The sequence below is a fragment of the Ochotona princeps genome, chromosome 15, assembly GCF_030435755.1.
Source record: "Ochotona princeps isolate mOchPri1 chromosome 15, mOchPri1.hap1, whole genome shotgun sequence".
Lineage (NCBI taxonomy): Eukaryota > Metazoa > Chordata > Mammalia > Lagomorpha > Ochotonidae > Ochotona > Ochotona princeps.
Window position 1 is genome coordinate 4,004,921 of NC_080846.1, and position 22,197 is coordinate 4,027,117.

Consider the following 22,197-nt stretch of genomic DNA (forward strand, 5'->3'; position numbering starts at 1 on the left):
GTGCCTGTAGTACAGAGCTGGGGGTCATGGCCGCTCAGCTGAGGACACTCGGTGACGCTGCCTGGGTCTCAGCTTGCCCATATCTGCTCACGTGGAAAATGCGTGGTGACTTCCTCGTCCTTCAAAGTGACCTGAACATGGCACTTGCTAGAAATGCGTGGGTTGCCTTGCACCAAGGTCCCTCTCTGCTCTGGAGGCAGGAGCTTACTCCCTGGGCTGGGGCGGCACAGCAGTAGCACTGTGTCCCCAGCAGCACCTTTGCCCACTCTCCTCACTGGGGGCCCCACCCCTGCTTCTCAACCTTTGTTCCTGTATTATTTCCCTCCCAGCCTGGCTACAGTCCACAAACAAGTGCAGGGTTGTCTGGGTCTTAAAAATCTATTTCCTGCTCCTGCTCCTACTGAGGAAAAGGGGTAGCAAAGAATACAGGTCCTTGGCTGCTTCTCTAACTCCTGTCCCCCACGCCATCCTCCTTTAGCTCCCTGGGGGCTCTCTCTCCCATTGGGAAGCCTCTGGCCCAGCAAGCCAGCCAGGTGCTCCCAGAGTGGGGTGCTAGGCAACCCAGGCCTTTTTCCCTGCCCTAGCCTAGGGTAGGCTTTCTGGGTTGAATTCCCCATAACCTCCCCTTCCAACTCCCACTGGGTTCTGAGGTCCTTGTATGTAGTTTGGTGGAAAGAACTTATAATTGCACATTTTATGACATTTGTTTGATTAAGCTTTGCTTATTTAGTAACCAACCGAGTCACAGTGCCTGGTAACCTAGTCACAGGAGAAAGCTCCCTCACCCAGCTGATGAGTGGAGGTTGTGGAGTTGGTCCAGAAGCGCCCACCTTGGCCCAGGCATCCATCCTTGCAGGCTTGGCCTCCTGCGTATGCTCGCAGCCTTGGGTCCTGCTCAGGGTGCTACTGAGGCAGAATAGAATGGGCTACAGGGTGCAGCAGAGTACAGGAGTTGAGATCACGGCCTTGGAAGTTGGGACAAGTGCTGGAATTGACTGGGAGTTCCCTGTTTGAGACCCGGGGGTGGTCACATGTCCTTGCTGACTGTGGAACTTGTCCTTTTACCCTGGGGGTGCCCAATGGCTTCTGACCCTCCTGGTCGTTCCCTCAGCACACACACACTGCCTCTCTCCTAGGATGTTGCTTTAGGCTCTTCCATCCGGGGAACTCGTTTGTTTTCTTACTGGTCCAAGGCAACCTTGTCTGGACACAGGGACACTCCTATACTTGGGGAAATCACCAGGCTTGCTCCACCTACCTGGATGTGAGCCCCCAGGTGCCCGCACACTCCACTGGCTCCATCCCCTGTACGTCTGCCTCTCCAGGTCCCCTCGCCCCCCTGTACGCCTGCCTCTCCAGGTCCCCTCGTCCCCCTGTACGCCCACCTCTCCAGGCCCCCATAAGCCTGCCACACAGAAAGGCCTACATCAAGAATATTAAACCTTGTAGGTCTGCTGAAATAAAATAGCTTCTCATTTCAAGTTGCATTTCCCTAGTGCTAATCAAGGCAAGCACCTCTCAGACGTATTCTGACTGCGCTATTTCCTGGGCTAACAGCAACTCTTACTTGGGGTCCATTTCTTTTTTGGGAGAGTGTGGAAGGCAGAGCTGTAACTCATGTATTCTGACATGTTAGAAACAACTTTATCCTAGTCAGTTGCCTATCTTTTCACTTTCGCTATACCAAAGTTAGAACATTGTATGAAGTCAAATCCAGCCCTCTCCCTCGATCGCCTCCCTTCGTTGCCTCGCTCTTGGTTTCCTTCATCTCTGGATCTCGTCAGTGGCTGTGCACAATTACACACATCACAGCGTAGGTGCAGACTTTGTTACTGGACACGTAGGTTGTTCCATGCTTTCCGGGTCAGTGTAACACGAAGCAGCACACACCTTGGCGCCTCGCAATGGATCGCCTGAGAACAGGGAGCTTTCCAGACTCACACTCAGGCACGTCGGAAGGGCCGCGCAAAGCCAGCCCCACAACCGGGAAATGATCCCTACAGAACTACTCTCCTTTCCGCCCCATTCAGCCAAGTGGATCCTAAGACCTCGCAGGGAAGTAAAGCTTCACTGTTGCCCTAAGATTACCTTGCTACAGTGTGGGACGACCCCCTGGGACTGGGCTGTGTGCAGACCCCTAAGCCTCCGCATCCCGACTAACACTGTGCAGTAGTACCTCGCTTGGCGAATTAACGTTAACGTCTTACAAGGGTGAGAACAGCTTGAGAGAACAAACGACATGGAAGAGAAGTCAGCTAGTCAGGACGCTGGGCTGCCAGGTTTGGAGGCGCCATCTGCAGATCCAGCGGGGGCATGGCTCCGGACACCCCTAGTGAGGCTCCATTTCCCACAAGTGGGGCTTCGAATCTGGAGGACTGGCCTCCGTATCCAGCAGGAGAGGCTGCATATCCAGGAGGCGGGGCTGCATATCCAGGAGGCGGGGCTGCATATCCAGCAGGAGAGGCTGCATATCCAGGAGGCGGGGCTGCATATCCAGCAGGAGAGGCTGCATATCCAGGAGGCGGGGCTGCATATCCAGCAGGAGGGGCTGCGTATCCAGGAGGCGAGGGCGAGGCTGTGCATCCAGGGGGCTGGGCTCCATAGCCTGGGGGCGGGGCTCCGTAGCCTGGCGGCAGGGCCGTGTATCCGGGAGGCGGGGCTCCATAGTGCATTGCTAGGAATGTCAAGGAGAATGAATCAGTTGTGGACAAGCAGTAAGAAAGTGCTGAAGCCAGCTGAGGCAAGAAGAGAATTCAAGCGGAGTAACACTAAAGCCTTTTCTTTGAGCCATCAATGTAAGGGATCCAAATTAACAAGGAAACATCATATTTGGGTACACTACTTAGAGTTGTGAACTCTGATATTCAATAGGAATATGCATTTGGAAAACAGAAAAGGTGAATACAGAAAAAAAGTTAACTACAACTCCATCACCAAAGACAATGTTTCGTTATACTTCCTTGCAGACATTTTTAAAAACATAATCATGATCTTCTATGAACCATGTATTTTTAATCTGGTTTCTTAACCCCATAAGAGGTTTCCTTATGTTATTATTTTATATCAAATTAAAAGCTGGATAATATTTCTTTTTCTTTTTTTTAAAAAGCTAGATGATATTTCACCAGAGGGATAGCGCCACATCGCTTGTTGGCAGAGAGCACGCTGCTGCCAACTTCCCAGTGAATAGTCCAATCAACATGAGCTGGGTCAAGGTGAACAGACACTTTTAAGGCTACTTTTCTGTAACTTTTATTTTCCTTATTCCATTTATTCTCTTAACAAGCCACATGAACACGGGCACCTACTTGTGAGTCATCTCCCATTTAGAATGTCCAGGGAGGGTTGCGGGCAGTTAGTCTAGGGCTCGAGACGTTCACATCCCAGAGCGGAGTCCGGGTTCCACTCCAGCTCCAGCTCCCACTTCAGGGAACTGAACTCCTGCCACCCTTGTGGGCGCAGGAGAGACCTGGGTTGGGCTTCAGGCTCTCGGCACAGCACCAGGTGTTGTGGGTTTGGGGGAGTGAACAGTAAGATGGGAGCCTTTCAAATAAGTAAAATAAATAAATAAAATGCCCAGGTTTGATTAAGGGCTTAGAAGGCATCACTTTCCCTCTCACAGTAAGAAAAGGGCTGAAGAAGCTGATGACCAACAACTGTCCTTTGGATCCGACAAATGACTGCGGCCACAAAGGCAGCCACCTCCCAGCAAAGCGGAGAGAGGTGAGAGCAGATTTCAGCCTGGAGCCGGCGACAGCCGGGAGAAACGTCAGACGGCCCGCGTGTGAGGCCTGGCTGCTCCACCCCAGACCCAGCTCCTGGCTATTATACCTGGGAGCCCAATGGAAGGAAGCCCAAGGGGTGGGGTAGCCCAGGCAGCCCGTGGGTGCAGTCCCCGCCGCCCATGGGGAGGCCCAGGGAATCCAGGCCCCCAGCTTCATCTTGGTTCGGCGGTCCCAGCTGTTGCAGCTACTTGAGGAGTGAGTCAGAGGATGAAAGACGTCTCGGGCCCGGCAGCGTGGCCTAGCGGCTAAAGTCCTCGCCTTGGAAGCCCCGGGATCCCATATGGGCGCCGGTTCTAATCCCGGCAGCTCCACTTCCCATCCAGCTCCCTGCCTGTGGCCTGGGAAGCAGTCGAGGACGGCCCAAAGCCTTGGGACCCTGCACCCGCGTGGGAGACCTGGAAGAAGTTCCTGGTCCCAGCATCGGATTGGCGCGTACCGGCCCGTTTCGGCTCACTTGGGGAGTGAAACATCGGATGGAAGATCTTCCTCTCTGTCTCTCCTCCTCTCTGTATATCCGGCTTTCCAATAATAATAAAATCTTTAAAAAAAAAAAAAAAGAAAGAAAGATGTCTCTCCTTCCTTCTCTCACTGCATTTCAGATAAAATGACTTTTTAAAAAGTTCTTAGGAGAAGCCAAAGAGACAACAGACAAGGAGGTGAGGGGTAAAAGGCAAAAAACAAAGTTGATATTTCTAATATTACCTCTAAGGCAAACATTAAACATAATCTAACTCCTAATTATGTCAGTTTCTATAACCCAGTGCAATACCAGCTTTCAACAAACAACTACAAGATTTACTTATTTTTATTAGAAAGTCAGATTTACAGAGAGAAGGAGAGGCAGAGAGACAGATCTTCCATCCACTGGTTCACTCCCCAAGTGGCTGTAACAGCTGGAGCTGAGCTGATCTGAAGCCAGGAGCTTCTTCCAGGTCTCCCACATGGATGCAGAGTCCCAAGGCTTTAGCTCGTCCTCTACTGCCTTCCCAGGCTACATGCAGAGAGCTGGATGGGAAGTGGAGTAGCCGAGACACAAACCAACTCTCATAGGGGATCCCAGCATGAGGATTTAACCAATAGGCTATTGCACCAGCCTCAATAGAACAATTTTTAAAATGTTCATTTTATTTGAAAGGCAGAGTTCCAGAGTTGGAGGAGGGAAGATCTTTCATTCATTAACTCCCCAAATGCCTGTGATACCTGGAACTTGGCTAGGCAGAACCCAGGAACCTCCCCCAGGTTTTCCATGTGGGTGTAGAGGCCAAAGCACCTGGGCCATCCTCTGCTGCCTTCCCAGGCACATGAACAGGGAGTTGGATCAGACGTGAGACTAAAACCAGTGCCCATATGGGATACTGGCGTTACAAGCGGTTGCTTAACCTGTTATGCCACACTATCGGCCCCACAAAAACATTTTTTTTAAAGATCTATTTATTTTTATTACAAAGTCAGATATACAGAGAGGAGGAAAGACAGAGAGGAAGATCTTCCATCCATTGATTCACTCCCTACGTGGCCGCAATGTCAGGAGCTGTGCCGAGCCTGAGCCAGGAGCCAGGAGCCTCTTCCAGTATCCCACACAGGTGCAGGGTCCTAAGGCTTTGGGCTGTCCTCAACTACTTTCCCAGGCAACAAGTAGGGAACTGGATGGGAAGCGGGGCAACCAGGATTAGAACTGGGGCCCATATGGGATCCTCGCATGTGCAAGGTGAAGCCTTTAGCCAACAGGCTACTGTGCTGGACTCCACAAAAACATTTTTAAGGCATGCTGGCTCAATGTGTAAATTCTCGCCTTGCAAATGCTAGGTTTAGCCAGTTTGTGTCCCAACTGCTCCAATTCCCATCCAGCTCCCTACTTGCCTGGTAAAGCAGCAGAGGACGGCCCAAAGCCTTGGGGCCCCGCATCATTTGGGAGACCCAATAGAGGCTCCTGACTCCTGGCTTCCGTTCAGCTGAGTTCTAGCCATTGCGGTCTTTTGGGAAGTGAATCAGTGGATGCAAGATTTTTCTCTGTGTCTCCTCTCTGTAAAATCTAATCTGCCTTTCCAATAAAAATAAATAAACCTTAAAAAATTTTAAAGGGGTAACAAAAGAATATTATGAACAACCTATCCCCCATTCACAGATTTGGTTATTTAACTGAAATGGGCTGAGTCTTCAGTTCAAAATGCTAAATTAACCTACGGGAATCAGATTTTTTCAATATCCCTATACTTCTTAAGTAAATTTAATTAACAGTTATAAGCTTCTAAAACACAAAGCACCAGGCCCAAATAGGTCAAGGCTGAATTGATCAGCCACTTTAATGAGGAAATGGTCTTAATTCTCTGAAATGTCTCCCAGATAGGAGAAGTAGAAGCAGCACCTCCTAACTCGTTCTCTGAAGCCAAAAATACTCTAACAGCAAACGCAAATCAAGATGTTGCAAGGGAGGAAAAAGTCAGAATATCTTTCAGGAACATAGTTGTAAATAGCCTTTAAATGTGAGCAAATCAAATCCAAATATATATAGAGAGAATTACACACAATGGCCAAACATGGCTTATTCCAGGCAGACATCTGAAGGTTCAGATAATCCATCACAGCAGGCTAAAGAAAAAAGACTGTATGACCATAGTAACAGTGACAGAGCAAGTTGACAAAATCTAACACCCAGATCTGGCTTTTTAAATTAATAAAGTTACACCATAAAGCTTTTCTTTCGGGGGCCAGCGTTGTATTAGTGGGTAAGCCATGGCCTGCAATGCTGGCATCACACGTGGGAACTGGGCTGAGTCCCATTTGCTCTGCTTCAAATCCAGTTCCCGACGAATGCACCTGGGGAAGCAGAGGGGGTCGGTCCAGTACTGGGCCCCTGCACCCACGTAAGATCCAGATGGAGTTCCTAGCTCCTGACTCCTGCAAGTATTGTATTTTATATATTTGAAAGGCAGAATGACAGAGAGAAAGAGGAAGAACGAGATCTTCCAACCTACCGGGTCACTCCCCAAATAGCTGCAGTGAGCGGTGCTGGGCAGGCTGCAGCTAGGAGCCCAGCACTCCCTCTGGCTGTATCCTGGTCTCCACCGCCTTCCCAGGCACACTAACAGGGGGCTGCGTCAGAAGCAGAGCAGCTGGGGCTCAACACAGAATGCTGGCTCTGAAGGTGGGGCTCAAACACTGCACCATGATGTCATCTCCCCATCCCCGACTTAATTTAAAAAAAAAATCATTGGGGGTGAGTGTCCTGGTAGAACAGGTTATGCAGCTTAAAACACTGCACCACCACTCTGGCTCCAGTAGTTTTTCTTTAAAAGTCTAATTCTAGAAATTGCTTCTCGGCCTTTTGGCTAAGATCAAGTTAAGAGTCTAATTCTAGAAAGTTATTGAGGGAGCCTGGCACAATGGCTCAATTGACTAATCCTCTCCTTACAAGGGTTGGGATCCCATATGGGCACTTGTTTGTGTACTGGCTGCTCCACTTCCCACTGGCTCAGCTCCAGCTGTTGTGGCCATTTGCAGAGTAAACCAGCAGAAAGATCTTTCTTATCTCCTTCTCTCTGTAAATCTGCCTTTCTAATGTTTTTTTTTTTAAAGATTTATTCATTTTATTACAGCCAGATATACACAGAGGAGGAGAGACAGAGAGGAAGATCTTCCGTCCGATGATTCACTCCGCAAGTGAGCCGCAACGGGCCGATGCGCGCCGATCCGATGCCGGGAACCCGGAACCTCCTCCAGGTCTCCCATGCGGGTGCAGTGTCCCAATGCATTGGGCCGTCCTCGACTGCTTTCCCAGGCCACAGGCAGGGAGCTGGATGGGAAGTGGAGCTGCCGGGATTAGAACCGGCGCCCATATGGGATCCCGGGGCTTCCAAGGCGAGGACTTTAGCCGCTAGGCCACGCCACCGGGCCCCTGCCTTTCTAATAAAAATAAATCTTTCAAACAAATAGCTATTGATATGTATGTACATCTCTATTACTGAAGGAACTGATAAATATGTATATACTTATATAGAAGTACACATACTTACATGTGTTATATACTGGTGTGTGTGTACATATATATACATACATACAAGCACATGCATACAATTGTTAGGTCAAGGTCAGTAGTGGAGGGGCCAGCATTTTGACATGGTGGGCAAAGCCACTGACTGCTGGTTTCTCATATCAGAGTACCTGTTCAAATCCCAACAGCTCCACTTCCAATCCTGCTCCCTGAGTGCCTGGGCTAGCAGTGCCTGGGCCCCGGGATTCACACAGGAGCTCCAGGCTCTGGCTTTGGCCTGGCCCAGTCCTGGCCATTTCACCTTTTTGAGAAGTAAACCAGAGGAGAGAAGATTCATCTGTCTGTCTGTCTGTCACCCTGCCTTTCAAATACATAAAACATTAACAAAGGACATATGCAGTTACCACCTGACTGATTCTACTCTGGGTAGAATTACCCAAAGAAATTAAAACTGCATTTCCCACAGAAACTTACATACAACTCCATGTAACAGCTATTATTCATAATAACCAAAAGGTGAAAGCCAGCCAAATGTCCATCAATAATGAATGGATAAACAGATTGTTTCATACCCTCCACACACACACAGGGTTGCTCAGCCACACTTTGCAGGGTCCCAAGGCCTTGGGCCATCCTCGACTGCTTCCCCAGGCCACAGGCAGGGAGCTGGATGGGAAGTGGAGCAGCCGGGACATATGGGATCTGAGCGCATGCAAGGTGAGGATTTAGTCACTAGCCTATCACACCAGGCCCTGTAACCCTGCCTTTCAAATAAAGAAAATAAATCTTTTTTTTTTTTTAAATTTTCAGTGTAAGCCTGAATTTAAAGCCCAATCACTTGCTGACCCAGCACTCGGTTTGAGGCTGGAAATGTAGCCAGAGACCTGACCACTCTCCAGGCCCCACGGCTGCGGCCGCTCGTGCAGCAGAGCTGGGGCGGAGGCTGCGATGAGCCCATCCTCGAGACAGAAGCACCGCAGAATCCCTTACCTTGGCCAGGCATCTGTGGGGGGTACACGCTCCCCTCTCGAGCGATGATATAAATCCTCATGGGGCCAATCTGGTAGCCGGTGGTCCCAAGTGGAGCTCCCCGGGAAGCTGAGAAGGCAGGTTTGACAAACATGAATGCAGGTGACAGGCCCTCAGCAGAGTATTAACCCCTGCCTCCCACATGAGTCTGAGCAGGCTCCTGGAGGCAGCAGCGAAGCGATGCAAGCCTGCCGAGTGGCGTGCTTCCTAAGGGCAGAGGCAGTCTTACTGTCTGTGCTGTCCAAGGGCTTAGCACACTGCCATCCCAACAGCTACTCAGAAAAACTCCAACATACCGCTAAAGGCCAACAGAAGAGCAGCATGGTACCGAAAAAAGCAATTCCTTCATAAAAGAACATTAGTCGGGACTGGCACTGTGGCATAACGAATTGCCACCTGCAGTCCAGAATCCCATACGGGCACTGTTTTGAGTCCCTGATGTTCTACCTCCAACTCAGCTCCCTGCTAATGTGCCTGGACAAGCAGCTAAAAACAGCTAAAAATAGCCCAAAGACTTGGGCACCTCCGTTCACGTGGGTGACCCAGATGAAGCTCCTGGCTCCTGGCCTCAGACTGGCCCAGCCATGGCCACTGCAGCCAGGAAGTGAACCAGTGGATGGAAAATCTCTCTCTCTCTGTCTCTTTCTGTCTCTCTCTCTCTCTGTCCCTCTCTCTTTCTGTAATTCTGCCTTTTGAATAAGTAAATATTTATTTTTAAAAAGCCACTCATAATGGCATTTATGCTCCATCTATGGCATCATGTCATCCAAGAACCTTAATTACATTTACAAAGATCTTTTTTTATCAATCAGATAAAATTCAGGTTCCAAGGATTAGCTGTGGGGATCTCCCCCAGACCTGGCCCACAGCTTCCCAGATGAAGGCTTAGCTCTTCTCAGCTCGGCTGGCCATTCGAGAGGCCATGCAGGCCACAGGTTAAGAAGGCAGAGGACGGCAGGCACTCGGCCTAGAGGTGAAGGTGCAGGTTGGGATGGCTGCAGCAGGGTGCCTGGGCTCCATGCCTCATCCAGCTTCCTGCCAACGTGGGCTGTGGGAGGCTGCGATGACACCCTGGCTTGCTGCCATCTGGAGAGTAAACCAGCGGATGGGAGATCCTGCTCTCTGTCTCCCCACAGAAGCCCTACGCCCCTGGGTTCCTGACTGTGGGGAAAGGAGCCACCTCTTGTACCTGCTGATTGGCCTTCACACAGCAGTCAGATCTCCTGAGCATCAGTAATTTTGGGGCTTATCTGCTGCGTCAGCTAGCATTATCTTCATTCACTATAAAGCTCAAGTTGCCTTCCTGACCTAATAACCCTCCTTTTTCATATCCGATCAGTGCTTTTTATATAAGGACAGAAAGTATACTATTCAATTATCAATTTGCTTATTTTTTTATGACTCTCACTGGATTAAGTTTCATCTGAGAGGCAGAGAGAGTGTCCTGTCCTCTGGTCCACACCTCAAACGCCTGCAATGCCAGGGACAAGGCTGTGAACTCCATCCCAGTATCTCCCATGGGTGGCAGGAACCCAACTCTACGTCATCACTGCTGCCTCTCCAGGTCTGCATTAGCAAGAAGCTGGAGTCAGGAGCCAGAGTGAGGACGGGACCCAGGAACTCCAACACGAGACATAAGCACTCTGACACGAAACCCACTCTGACACGGGACCCAGGAACTCCAACACGAAACCCACTCCAACATGAGAACCAGGAACTCCAACACGAGACCCAGGAACTCCGACACGAGACCCAGGAACTCCGACACGAGACCCAAGTACTCTAACATGAAACCCACTCTAACACGAGAACCAGGCACTCTGACATGAAACCCACTCCAACACGAGACCCAGGAACTCCGACACGAGACCCAGGAACTCCGACACGAGACCCAGGAACTCCGACACGAGACCCAGAGATCCTAAGGAGCAGCGTGACTGCCAGGCAACATACCTGACCATAAAGCAGAAGTGTACATGTTTACCTTTTATGTATGTCTTTATTTATCCATCTATTCATTTCAAAGAGAAATTTTTAGAGAAATAAAACAAGAGACAGAGACAGATCTTTTATCCACTGTTCACTCTTCAAATGTTAGCAACAACCAAGGCTGGTCCAGGTCACAGCCAGGAACCAGGCATTCAAAGCAGAGCTCCCACGTGCCTGGCAGGAACCCAGGTAGCCGGACCATCGCCTGCTGCCTCCCAGGGCTTACATTAGCAGGAAGCTCACTGGAAACAGTCAGATCTCAATCCCAAGTACTCCGACACGGAATGTGGGCATCCCAAACAGTGACTCGCCTCACTGTGCCACAGAGCCCAATCCATGTACCACAAAGTTAGTCTATTTTTTAAGCTTTATTTTATTTATTTTCCAAATATTTATTTTTATTGGAAAGTCAGATATACAGAAAGGAGGAGGAAACAGAGAGGAAGATCTTCCATTCATTGATTCACTCCCCAAGTGGCCACAATAGCTGGAGCTGAACTGATCTGAAGCCAGGAGCCAGGAGCCTCTTCTGGGTCTCCCACGCAGCTACAGGGTCCCAAGGCTTTGGGCTGTCCTCAACTGCTTTCCCAGGCCACGGGCAGGGAGCTGGATGGGAAGAGGAGCTGCTGCAATTAGAACTAGTGCCCGTATGGGATCTCAGCATGTGCAAAGCAAGGACTTTAGCCACTAGGCTACTGCCCCGGGTCCTATTTATTTATTTCAAAGGCAAAGACATACAGAGATCTTCCATCTGCTGGTTCACTCCTCACATGTTCGTGACAGCTAGGGCTGGGTCAGGAGCCTCACGCCTCATCTGGGTTCCTCACATGGATGGCAGGGACCCAAGGCAGCACCTGCTACCCCCTGCATGCGTGTCAGCAGGAAGCTGGATTCGAAGCAGAGTGGGAACCTGAGGCAGGCACTGCATTACAAGATGCAGGTCCCCCATGCAGCATCCTAAGACCAGCCCCAGAACACAAGTGCCTTGTTCACTGTTGGGTTCTCATACTATAGGTGCTCATGTATGTGTCAAAGGCTTGGAGCACTTGGAAGAGAGCTAGGTGATCTTCCCTGGCCAAAGAATTTGATGGTGAGGCAAAACTGGTAGTTAACTCTTCGAGTGTCAAAAAGTATGTCTCAGAGCCGATGTTGTGGTTCCGCACATTAAGCCTCATCCTGCAGTGCCAGCAACCCATATGCACACTGGTTCTAACCCAGCTCCTCTACTTCCGATCCAGCTCCTATTATGGTCTGGGAAAGTGGTGAAGGATGGCTTGGGTCCTTGGTCCTCTGCACCCATGCGGGAGTCCTGAAGGAAGCTCCCAGCTCCTGACCTGAGATCACTCAGCTCCAACCGTCACAGCCATTTGGGGCGTGAACCAGTGGATGGAAGATCTCTCTCTCATCTCTCTCTCTCTCTCATTCTTTCAAATAAGAATGGATAGATCTTCGAAACAGTCTGCCTGGCAAGCCCTGATTTTTGGAGGAGGAAGGAGGTTACAACACTTACTAGCAAAACCCAAAGCATTTCTAGACATTGGGCCAAGTTAATTTTTAAAAACTGCCTAAATCCTTACTAAAAGGCCCTACACCTGCTGACATCATGGCTTTCTGGCCATGAAGCAGATCTCAATGAGAGCATAAACTACAACGTTACCTTATCTTTAGCCCAAACTCCAAAAAAGGAGCTCCCTCAGCACTATGAGGCCACAAGTAAGTGAGGACTCATCCCCAGTTTATAACGCTCCTACATTCCTCGGACATCTGCAACAAGGATGAACCACGTTCCCAGGAACCCACAGCTGCCCTCGCTCTGCCGGGACACCCTCTACCAGCTCCAGGCTCCGGACTGCTGAAGAGCCGTAGGCTCGGCACAGCTCGTGGACTCTGTGCACTCCTTGGTCTTTGTGTCTTCTCACTGTATCATTACAGGCAGCTGCAAGGAAGCCTCCAGAACCTCCCTGTCCTGTGCCATGGCTCTTGAGCAGCTCCTTCCCCAGCCTGCCACTGAATCCTCTCCTGATGTCCCCCATTGCCAAGCTCTACACTTCTGCCTGCGACACACCTTCCCCCTCTAAAGGCGCTAGCTCCCCCACCACCCCGGCCACACACGTGCCCCTCCCAACTGTCTCCTTCCTTGACTTCTATGATCATAAACTCACCTGCTCATCTTCTTCCCTCGTGACCAGCCCCTCCCCACTCTACAGACGGCTCATTTCCTTCCTCTCCTATCTCCTGGAGCTAAGGGCTGTTGGCCGCCATTCTCAGTTCACTGAGCAAGCCGCCACTCAGCTCCAGAGAGGAGTGCCACATCAGTCCCAGCTCACAGCTCGTCCCTGGAACACCAAGCTGCGACTCACGGCCTCTAGCGGCCCTGTGGACCTCATACTCGGCTTGATTCAGGGGTTGAAAAAGTGCCACCTGGGGCTATTGTGGCATAGTGGATTAAGCTGCCACTTGTGATGTTGGCATCCCATATCAGAGTGCTGGTTCAAGTCCAAGTCGTTCAATTTCTGATCCAATTCCCTGCTAATGCAGCTGAGAGAATAGCAGCAGATGGCCCAAGTACCTGAGCCCCTGCCCACAATGTGGGAGACCGGAATGGAGCTTCAGATTCCTGGCTTGGGCCTGGCCCAGTCCTGCCACTGTGGCCATTTGGGGAGTGAATCAGAAAATGGAAGATTCTCTCTCTCTCTTTCTCTTTCTCTCCCTCTTGCTTTTTAAATAAATAGTGTCTTAAAATATGTCAGCTCAAAAGGACACAGCATCATTTAAATAGTATTTACATAGTATTTCTGCCAAAATACACAATCTGAGTATAATCATGAGGAAAAAGATAAACCCAAATGAGTAGTATTTTACAAAATGAGTCTGTGTTCTTTCGAAATGTCAATGTCATGAAATATTGGGGAAAAAAAGAAAAGAAAAAGGTTGAGTTCCAAAATCAAGGAGGCCAAGGAAACAGGACAGCTAAATTCCATGTGTGATCCGGGATTAAATTCTAGATCAGTGCACAGTGCTACTGTCCCTGCCCCCTCTTGGGAAACCCACACGGAGTTCCTATTTCCAGGCTTCAGCCCAACCCGGCCCTGGCTCCTGTGGGAATTTAGGGAATGAACTAGCTCATGGGAGGTCTCTTCCCTCTCCTCGCACGTGTGTGTCTTTCAAATACATAGAAGTATATTCATGAATACTTTTAATGGACCCCAAGCCCTCAGTTCTGATGAGTCACTTAGGCGCCTCAGTGTAAGATCCCACTCGATTACAACCTAGAGGACAGGGAGGGACTGGGTCATCTTTGTGCCCCTAGCAGGTAGCGTGGCACTTGGCACACGGTGGGTAGGCTCGGGAAAGGCAGCTGCCTGAGCCCAGAGGCCAGTACATTTTGGCCTCCCACCGGCCTGGAAACCACAGAACGTAACAGCTTAGCGGAATCACTCACCAGCATAGGCCGCCTCTGCCATCACCTGAGAGAAGTCGATGGCACCGCCTGCTCTGAAGACTAATTTGAATGTCGCCTGTCCTTCCCAGCCACCTGAGGGAAGAAACGGCACCAAGATATGGGCACAGCAGATGACATCAGGGCTGCCACCAACGCTGAGACGCCACCCCCGAGAAGCAGCACAGCTTTCATCTGAATTCCAACATTCTGAAACCTTCTAGAAGCTTCTGAGGAAACTACCACACATACCATCAGGAGCCGCAAGAATGGTTCCTTTGATGTAATTTGCACCAAAGACTGGTTGTTCAACGGTGCAATTTTTCATCAGCTGAAATGGCATCATGAAGGACCACATGGGATCACTGACTGAATGTGAAGTCAAAAAAATCACCTGAGTGAGGAAACGCACGTTAGCAACGAGGTGTGGAGTCCAGCCACGGAGTAAGGGCAGTGCTGCCTGGCACTGGGGTCTGATGGAGACACATCCCCCAGTCCCTTCCATCTTCAACTCGGAAAATCTCAAGTGAAAAGCTTTTAGAACACTTTGAGCAGCCAGTGCTATGGTGTCAAGCACCTGCAGTGTCAGCATCCCATGTGGGTCTGGTTCAAATCCCAGCTGCTCCACTTCCATCCTGCCCCTTGCTAAAGGCCTAGAAAACCAAGATAGCCCAAGGCCTTTGGCCCTGCCCCACACAGGAGACCCAGAAGAGGCTCCTGACTCCTGGCTTCAGACTGGCCCAGCTCCAACTGTTGCAGCCATTAAGGAAGTGAACCTGCAGATGAAGCTCTCTCTCCCTCTCTCTCCTGTGCTCCCTCCCTTCCAAATCAATAAAATTTTTAAAAAGCTTTGAAAACCAATGTTAGCCTTTCCATTTTTAGGAAAACAAATGTAGAATAAATCAGAAGATCAAAATACAAGTAGGAATTACCCGGTAGGAAGTGAGAAACAGTGTCCCGCTCTTAGTGCCGCTGAAGAGGCTGGAGCCCCGTGGCTGCTGTGGGAAGGAGAGGTCCACATCCGCACACTCCATCAGGAGGCTGTGGGAGGAGGGCAGACACGCGCAGCTCAGAGGCCACGCTCCATCAGCAGGCTGTGCGAGGAGGGCAGACACGCGCAGCTCAGCGGCCACGCTCCATCAGGAGGCTGTGCAAGGAGGGCAGACACGCGCAGCTCAGAGGCCACCGAGAGCACACAGCCACGCTCCATCAGGAGGCTGTGCGAGGAGGGCAGACACGCGCAGCTCAGAGGCCACGCTCCATCAGGAGGCTGTGCAAGGAGGGCAGACACGCGCAGCTCAGAGGCCACCGAGAGCACACAGCCACGCTCCATCAGCAGGCTGTGCGAGGAGGGCAGACACGCGCAGCTCAGAGGCCACGCTCCATCAGGAGGCTGTGCGAGGAGGGCAGACACGCGCAGCTCAGAGGCCACGCGTGAGAGCACACGGCCACAGCTCTCAGCCCGCTGCCGCGTCTCAGCACACATTTGTGAACGGTGGCCACTGCTGCTACCACTGCCACTATGTTGAAATAAAACAAATTCAAATCATCTTATTCTCTGACAATTCACTCTTACTCTTTTCCCTGTTTACCAGAAAAGTCGTCGTCTTGTCAAACTCACTCCTGCTCTCCACGTTTGTTCGTTAATCCTGATGGTTCTTGAACAGTCAGTACGAAGCACTGTGCTGGAGCCAGAGCTGTGGCACAGCACATTAAACTGCTACTTGCAACAGCCATACAGACACCAGTTCAAGATCTGACTGCTCCACTTCTGACCCGGCTTCCTGCTAATGCACCTGGGAAAGCAGAGGAGGATTGCCAAGTGCTTGGGCCCCTGCACCCACGTGGGAGACCCAGAAGAGGCTCCTGGCTCCAGCTCGCCCCAGCCCAGTCGCTCTGGCCATCAGAATGAACCAGTAGATGGACGATCTCTCTGTGTAACACTTTCAAATAAATAAATCTTTAAACAAAACAAAATGCTGAACAGTTTTCTGACTGGTAAGGAAGATGAGAGCCCAGCAACCTCTGATGCTTCCTCCCTCAACATCTTATCTCCTCTCACTCAACCCAGGAAACCTCAACTCATACAATCCTCCTTGTTTCTTTCCTTTTTTTTTTTTTTTTCAGATTTATTCTTATTGGAAAGGTAGATTTAGAGAGAGAGAGAGAGAGAGAGAGAGAGAGAGAGAGAGAGAGAGAGAGAGAGAGAAATTCTTCCATCTGCTGGCTCACTTCCCAAAAGCCATGGATGGGTAGTGGAGCAGCCGGGACATGAACTTGCGCCCATGTGGGATAAGGGCACTGCAGGCAGATTAGCCAGCTCTGTCACCACTCTGGCCCCAAGGGTTTTTTCTTTCTTAATAATTATCATAATACATATCTTCTAATGACTATCAGAAAAGACACTGAATAAATAAATGTAATAAAAAAGTGTCTATCTTCTTTGCTACCATAAGCTCCAGGAAACAGCAGATACTACTAACTTTTATTGAAAGGACAAAAACATGAATTACAGATCATAATATACTATATAGTATAAATTGCACCAAAATGTCAAAGCAGAGGCCACCATTGCTGGCAAACCAGCATCCCCCTTCGGGCCTGGTTCAAGTCCTAGCTGCGCCACTTGTGATCCAGCTACCTGCTCACACACCTACAGAAGCAGCAGCAGTTGGCCCTGAAGCTCAGGTCCCTGTTACCACTGCAGCGGATTGTGGCGGAGCCCTGGACTGCTGCCTTTAGCCTGCCCCGTCCCAGACTGTCGCAGACATTTGGGAAATGACCCAGTGGGTGGATGAGGTGTCTACCTCTGTCTCTCCTTCCAACATTTTCTGACCTTCAAATAGACAAAACCATAAGTGAATTCTGCCATACATTTTTTAAACTTTAATACTGGTGTTGACTTTGTTTTATGGCTTCTCATTTAAGGGAATGTATAGCAACTACATAACAGACTGTCATATCCAGATGTGAAGATACAGCGCAGTATGCGTTGCTGCCTCCAAACCAAAGGCGGACTCCCAACGAGACTGTTGGACACATCTTGACAACAGGACGCTGGGCTGTCTAACACTGCCTGTACCAGCCACGTCAGGACACACTAAAATTGCAGAATGATGCATTTATGACTGCTTATGAAGGACTATACTATTATAATAATATGGGGGAATTAACTTGGGGGAAATTTGGGGAGCAGGTAAGGGAAATCCCAGAGCCTATGGAATTGTACCATAAAAATTAAAATAAAATAGAAGGGAAAAAAGAAACGAATTCTTATAAATATTTCCTAAGAGTTAGAGGATGTCTAAATTTTTCCTCACAAATTAATGTGGACAATCTGCCACATGGGTTTCACTTTCACCTTGTCTTGGCCCTTCTTCAAACGAGTTTTCTCTGGTGAGCTGCCTTCGTGTGGTGGAGGGAGCAAGGGGTACGTCCTCATGAGCTTTGCGTAAGGCTCAGTGACTGCCTCATTCTCCCACCAGACTGTCCCCAGCAGGAAGCTAAGACAGGACTCAGATCAGCACCCCAGGACGAGGTGAGGTCACCCCAAGCAAGACCCCAACCACTACACCAAGTCCAACCCCCATTTTAAAAACTTCTGTGAAAAGTCACAGTCAGAGACGATCCAGGAGCAAGAGGAATGCTCACAGGTTTGTATATATGATAAAGGGCAAATATTAACAACATTTCAAAAACATGCATAACTGAACAAAAATCAAAAGTCTGATCATAAAATGGAGTAAGGATTGGATAGACATATTTCCAAAGACAATATACAAATGGCCAAAAAGCTCTGAAAATATTCTCAACCTCATTACTTGGCAGAGAAATGCAAATCAAAGCCACAGATATCACGTACGTCCTTCAAGATGGCTACTATTAGAAGGAAACAGTGTCGGCGAGGCTGAGGAGAAACGGGAAATCTCACCCATGCACTGTTGGTGGAACTGCAGAATTACTCAGCTGCAGTGGAAAGCAGGCTGAAAAATAAAAACAAGTTAAATGATGATCCAGCAATCATGACTGAAGATACCACCAAAACACTCGAAAGCAGCTTCTCGAATGAGATCTCTGCCTCACAGAATGTGTAGTGGGACAACTGACGGTAGCCAGAGGCAGAAGGAAGCAAAATGTTCCTCAGTGGATGAATGACTGAAGCACGCGTCGAAGGGCAGTGAGTGACGGCCCTTGGGCCCCTGCACCTGCGTGGGAGACCTGGAGGAAGCCCCCCGGCTCCTGGCTTCGGATCAGCTCAGCTCTGGCCACTGAGGTCACCTGGGCAGTGACCAGCCGATAGAGGATCTGTCTCTCCTTCTCTCCTTAAAATCTGTCTTTCCAGTGAGAAAACAAATAAATCTTTATTTTTTAAAAAGTTATTATTTAGTCTTAAAAAGAAGGGGAGACCTGCAGGACATGTAAGTTAAAGAAGCCCATCCAAAAGACAAACCTGGTGATTCCAGCTCTAGGAAGTATCTAAAGGTGAATTCATAAAGTAGAATGGTTGCTGGCAGACACACAGGATTGTTGGGCAAAGGAAGAACTGGACACGCAGAACATTGAAAGAAATACAAACTGATTCAATTCTGTAGGACGGTTTTGCAATATATTTTTATATACGTGTGTTTTGACAAGGATTTTTAATCTGTTTTTAAAGAGATTATGTACTCGTGACTTCCCAATTCACCTCTGCTAAACATATTTCTCAAAAATCATTTTGACAGGTGACAATGATATATTTCAAAAGATATTCGGGCCCAGCGCAGTAGCCTAGTGACTAAAGGATCTCATATGGGCATCAGTTCTAATCCCGGGGGCCCCACTTCCCATCCAGCTCCCTGCTTGTGGCCTGGGAAAGCAGCTGAGGACGGCCCAAAGCTTTGGAACCCTGAACCACCACATGGGAGATTCAGAAGAGGTTCCTGGCTCCTACTTTGGATTGCCTCAGCTCCAGCCATTGCGGCTGCCTGGGGAGTGAATCAATGAATGGAAGATCTTCCTCTCTGTCTTTCCTTCTCTCTGTATATCTGACTTTCCAATAAAAATAAATAAATCTTTTTAAAAAATCAAACCATTTGACTCTTTCCTCCCTATGTACAGTAGTCTGGCCCACACACTGATTTATTAGCTAGGAAAATCCCTGCCAGTCAGTGATCAATCCCTCAGGTGTGCCCATGTCTAGGAAGCCCAACTAGAACCGATCTCCTTCCTCTCCGGCTACTTCTTTAGAATCCTGTAAGCCAGGATCCAGAGTCCTGGCAAACCTTCTTCATGGATGCGAAAGAAGCAATTTTTTTTTGAAAGTTGGAGAGACTGAGACAAAGTCAGAAACCAGCCGTCCCTTAAGGCCACATGCCTTCAACAGCAGGAGCAGGGCCAGGAGGGAGCCAGGACCCAGGAACTCGACCCGGCTCTCCAGCACAGGCTCGGGGACCCAGGTCCTTCCAGCTGCACATTAGCAGGAAGCTGGAACCAGGAGTGGAACTGAGACCCCAACCCAGGCACTCCATATGATTGCAACTATCCCAAGGTAGCACCAAGGCCTGCCCCCCCCTTTTATTTTAAAAGACATCTGGCATAGAGAAGCTAACACCCACTACCCAAGTTCAAATGCAAGCCCTTCTTGGGGGTGGAACTGACCAGGCAATTGCATCCACCAGTATGCCCACTGGCTAGTGCAGGTGACGTCTGAATGACCCTGCACTGGCTCACGCACACAGGAGTCAGGTCTGAGGTCACCAGAGTTTGATTTCTTCAGGGACTCCCCAGGTAGATGGCTAGACTCAAACCCCAACCACAGGGAGAATCACAAGATACGTGGTCCAACCTTGGAGTGCACTTTTCAGGACTTGGCCTCCTCAAGTGCTGATGCCTGCGCAGCGGACAGCATGCCCAGATGCACACAAGGGACATGACAGCCAGCTCATCCATTCCAGCAGGGGCCACACAGTGCCTGGTCCGAGGACAGAAAGCAGAACAGGTTGGACATTTCTGCTGGCCGAGTTTTGCAGCACGTCCCTGGGTATGTGGATGCACTGAGGCGGGCTTGGGCAGCCACCAGATTTTGGAAAGATTTTCTCAACCCTGGCACAACAAAGCTGGTAACACCTCAGAACTATCCAAACCAATCAAGTAGCACTCTCGGAACATTCTTCCCACACTTCATTCAAGGACTGTCCCCTATCCTGGGGTGCTGATGTAGTCTGACAGCCAGGAGTGGGCCCCTCTCTCTCCTCCCGTGAGATCACGGAAAAAATTTGAAGCACTTGTCTCACCGACCTTCTCCATGCCTGGCCCCTCCCCACCCTGACTGGACACCACATGGGCGTTCATCCCACTCAACTATGTAGACAACGCTAAAAACTTTTTTAAAAAGCCCTCTCACATCCATTAGCCCATTATTTTCAGTTTTCTCATCGGTAACCCCAGGAAATCATTACCCATTCACATTGTAGATGGAGCAATTCTAATTAAAAAGATATAGCCCCTGCCACACTAAAATACTCAATAAGTACTACTATGTACTTATTGAGCACAGAATGGATTCAGTGAAGATCAAAGGGCGATAATTAAAAAAAGAGAGAGAGAAACCTTTCACTCCCTGCTTCCAGGGCAGAGCGAGCTGGCAGGTGCAGTCAGCTCCTGTCCACCCTGCCCCTGCCCCTGCCCCTGCCCCTGCCCCGTGGACAAACAGCCCAGCCCTTTGGGGCCAGCAAGCACCCACAACCCGCAGGCACGCATCTGTCAAGAAGACAGGAAAAGCGCATGGCTGGGCCCGCCGGGGAAAGCCCGTGGAACACGGACACGGGCGAGGGCAGCAAGGTAGACTCCAGGCCGTCAGCAGACTCTGCCCGGCTGGGGCCACGGCTTCTCCTCTGTCATCACGAGGTTTTCAGTAAAGGGCTTTTGAAACGCTCCAGGAGCAACGGAGAGAGGGCCGCGGCAGTTCGGGAATCTTCGAGAAGGACCACACAGCACCCACCCACCCTCTTCACCCTTGCCCGCGGGGGGCCAGGGTCGCGCCCGGGACGCCTGGGCGTCGTCACCCTGTAAAACGGCGTGCTCCAAGGGCAGCCAGGCCGGAGGCTTCCTCGTCCCCACAGCCGGGTCCCCTCACCACAGGCCGGCACGCCAGGCCGCCCGCACGCGCGCAAGGCCCCGCGGCCCCGCCCCAGCTCGGACAGCCAATGGCAGGCGTCCGTCCCAACGCCCCGGGGGCGGAGTCAGGGGGTCACATGCTGAAACACGCGGGCCGGCCCCTGATTGGCGCCGGGTCTTCCTCATGCTTCTCCCTCCGCGGACCAGAACCCGGGCTGCCCCTGAGGCACCTTTCTCCGTGAGGGATGGCGGGCCGCCGGCGGTCCTCAGAGTGGCTCTGGTTCACCGCCATTCCCGGTCCAGGCCCTCCTCCAGCCGCCCCTCAGGTGGGAGGGGGCGGGGCCTGGGCCGGGCCGCGGGGCGGGGCTCTGCGGAGTGGGCGGAGATTGTGGCGCAAGGACGCGGGTAGATGAGGTCACGTGAGGGGCCGTGCGGAGGCGCCCAGTCTGGGAAGGAGGGCTCAGGCCCTGAGTAATGTGTGGTGTGGCTGATAGGCTGTGCTTGGGCCGTCCATATCCCGGTACCCGGGTCCCGCCCCGGCTCTCCAGGCCAGATTCCTGCAGGAGTGCGGCCTGAGGGACCTCAGGTGATGCTCCGAGTGCTTGAGTCTCTGCTACTCAATGTGAAAGAGGCAGACTGAGTTCCTGGCTCCAGCCCTCACTGTTGCCAGCCCTTGGGAAGCCTCTAACGCTTCTCTGGCTTTCAAATAAAGAAATCAGGTGAGTGGCCGCCTCGGCCTCTTCCCACCTGCAGCGTTGGCATCTGCCCTGGCAACCTCGCATGGCTGCCAGCCCCCCATCCGCTGTCTAAGGAGAACACCAGGGAATCTCCTCTGTAGACAATGTGTTGGTGTGAGGCTTTGCTTT

The 22,197-nt window shown here is 50.5% G+C and overlaps 1 protein-coding gene across 1 annotated transcript; it reads right to left on the bottom strand.

Moving 5' to 3' along the window:
• Positions 1-2,255: 2,255 nt before the first annotated feature.
• Positions 2,256-21,678, bottom strand: WBP2NL (WBP2 N-terminal like). The gene is made up of 6 exons (XM_058673728.1): positions 21,562-21,678; positions 15,166-15,274; positions 14,486-14,627; positions 14,237-14,329; positions 8,767-8,874; positions 2,256-2,674 (listed from the first exon to the last, which is right to left on the bottom strand). Exons 1-6 carry the CDS (start codon positions 21,621-21,623, stop codon positions 2,256-2,258), a joined length of 933 nt encoding a protein of 310 aa, XP_058529711.1. The 5' UTR covers positions 21,624-21,678.
• Between the last annotated feature and the right edge of the window lie 519 nt (positions 21,679-22,197).